The sequence below is a fragment of the Propithecus coquereli genome, unplaced genomic scaffold, assembly GCF_000956105.1.
Source record: "Propithecus coquereli isolate 6110/MARCELLA unplaced genomic scaffold, Pcoq_1.0 Scaffold386, whole genome shotgun sequence".
Classification (NCBI taxonomy): Eukaryota; Metazoa; Chordata; class Mammalia; order Primates; family Indriidae; genus Propithecus; species Propithecus coquereli.
The window spans coordinates 1,220,612-1,223,321 of NW_012149574.1; the positions used below are offsets into that span (position 1 = coordinate 1,220,612).

Here is a 2,710-nt window from a genome sequence, read left to right on the forward strand (position 1 = left end):
CCCACCTTGGCCTCCCAGAGGGCTAGGATTACAAGGCGTGAGCCACCGCGCCTGGCCTTCTTCTGATGTTTTAAGATTCATTTTGTTTTTCCTGGATATCTTTTATGCCCCTCTGGTAATGCTTAATTATTTACTTTTTCTCGTATATTAAACATTTGATGTGATTATTATTTGTAGATGTCATTTGTCAGAGTGCATCGTTACGGTCCCCGGGGAGGCGGAAGAAAAGCACTGAAAGTAAAGAAGAAGAAAACTTCGGTGAAACAAGAATGGGATGTAAGTCTAGGTGGGATAGTAAGCAATACAGCATTCCTCTGGAGCAACAGACACGGTGACATGGCCCTAGTCACTCAGGACGGTGTTCTGAATGGGGCTCAGCTTATCATAGGGTGGAATGGGTTTCTGGGCATGTTATATCCTAGGTCTTGGAGGGAAGAGCAGAATCCTTTGGGGAGATTTTTAGAATACACATGTGTAGGCTGTAACCTGTATCTCCTTTGAAGAATTAGAATCTTAAAGGGGTGGGGAACATATTTTAAAAAGTCTCCTCTCCTCTACTTTGATTGAGAACTCACTGCATTAGGCAACTCTAGCTCACCTGTGTCACTGAAGTTTGTGAATTTTTTTGGTACCTATTTTAGATTTTCCCACAGCAACCAGTGATACCATAATCATATGAGTGGCATTTTTGGATGAAAAAATAGATGATGCTTGCTGTCTTATCCCTTGAATTATTTGCTGCTTACCTCCAGGGCTTGGTCAGTTTCAGTCCAAAGGTTCTCTTAAGATATAAGACAAGTCTCAAGTATCTGGGACATATGATCTCCGGCTCCTAACCTGAATAACACCTGGTATTACCCAGGAAATTTATATTTTCTACAGCTTGATACTTTGGTTTGGACCATGAGATTTTAAATGCCTTTATTTTCTGTTGTGGAGAGTAACTAGTCAGGGACTAGTTTGAATCTCAGGGATTCTTTTGGACTTGGAACCTTCTGGTTTGCAGCTGACCACCTTAGCCAGGAATTCTGGGCAAACTGACAGCTTTTGGAAGTGGAGCAGGGGTACTTCTCTGTGTTTAAATTGTTTTGTTGTCATCTGATTGACTGTAAAAGTTGTGACTCTAAGATAATGAAACTGATTAAAAGGGGGAAAAAGTACATGTAATGTAAGTGTTATCCCCTTCAATGGTTACTTTGGGAAGTTCAGTACAGTTGACTGTTGAATAACAGGAGTTTGAATTGTACAGATCCACTTATATGCAGAATTTTTTCAGTAAATACAGTCGGTCCTTTGTATTTGTGGGTTTTGCCTCCACAGCCAAAGGTGGATTGCAAATACAATATTTTTGGGATGCAAAACCTGCACATACAGAGGGCTGACTGCAGGACTTGAGTGTGCATGGATTTTGCTGTATGCCAGGGTCCTGGAACCAATCTCTTGTAGATACTGTGGGATGACTATATTTATTCCTATATGCTGCAATTGTTCAAAACTAAATCGAAACCCATTATTTGAAATTGCATTAAAAACCTTCCTTGCTTTACATTTTATCTCCAGTGCTGGAAATATTTTGTTTTTTGAAGGTAGACTGAACACAGAAAATAGTCATAAGTCATTTGCAGTGAATGGGAAATGAGGGAGAAGAGATCAAACTGATTAATATTGTTTTGATAAAAATAAGTGAGGCATTTTCTAAAATGGCTTGTAAATTAGATTTAAAGGCAATTTCGAAAGAAAATACTTTTAAGCACAGTAGTATTGATGAATATTATATTTTCTTCCATGAGAACTAATTCTAAGCACATCCCTGCTCATTTGTATGCCTGAATTTTTTTGTGATTATTAAAAACAATTCTCATGATCCTATAGTTTTACCTTGTACCTGTCTTTCTTTCTTTTTTTTCTCTTAGAGACAGGGTCTTGCCATGTTGCCCAGGCTGGCCTCAAACTTCTGGGCTCAAGAGATCCTCCTGCCTCAGCCTCTTGAGTAGCTGAGACTAGTGCCACTGTGCCCAGCTTATGCCTTGTACCTTTCTAGATCAATGTAAAGGGAATAACAGTTTTCGTACAGAAAAGCCTTGAGCTATAGTAAATAGAAATCATGGCCAAAAAGTTTAGTCTGTGAATACATCAGAAGCTATTTTGACTTAGTTCTCTTTGTATTTCCCATCAGTTAGAAGTAAAACTCTTAACTTGTTTTATTTCCTACCTTGCCAAATCTGTGTAGCAAAATGGCTGAAATAGTTTTGGAAAGGGCTAAGTTGCGGGGCTGCTACTTAAAGCTGTGTAGGCTGTATACCACACAATTCCAAGGGCTGCTATTTACATGGACTCGGATATTAATGGTACCTCCTGGAATTGTGCAGTGTGGTAGCCCTGTCATGTTAGTTTCGTTTCTTTTTATTTAAGTGACTATTTTTACATTTTATGAAATTTTACATTGCCCTCAAACTTCATCTCTCATTGTATTAATAGTAGGTTCTGTGCTTAAGGTGTTTGTAGATATAAATTGAACCTCTCTATGGTGATCACATCTTGTTTTAGAAATCTTTAGAGTTGGCTCGTGGAATCCTGGGATTTCATGGAATACTCATTTTGAATAATTACTACTCTCTTTTATTCATTTTTTTATATAATATATGCCTGTTTGGTAAATTCAGTGCTTATTTTCTTAGACACCTAAAAATAGTCTTTTATTTTCTATAAG

The 2,710-nt window shown here is 38.0% G+C and overlaps 1 protein-coding gene across 1 annotated transcript in view; it reads left to right on the plus strand.

Moving 5' to 3' along the window:
- SPICE1 (spindle and centriole associated protein 1) overlaps positions 1-2,710 on the plus strand; it is a 49,196-nt gene that overhangs the window by 7,332 nt on the left and 39,154 nt on the right. The window contains exon 2 of the mRNA XM_012652218.1: positions 178-276. Within this exon, the coding sequence (XP_012507672.1) occupies positions 178-276 (99 nt within the window). The remainder of the gene's footprint in view (positions 1-177; positions 277-2,710) is intronic.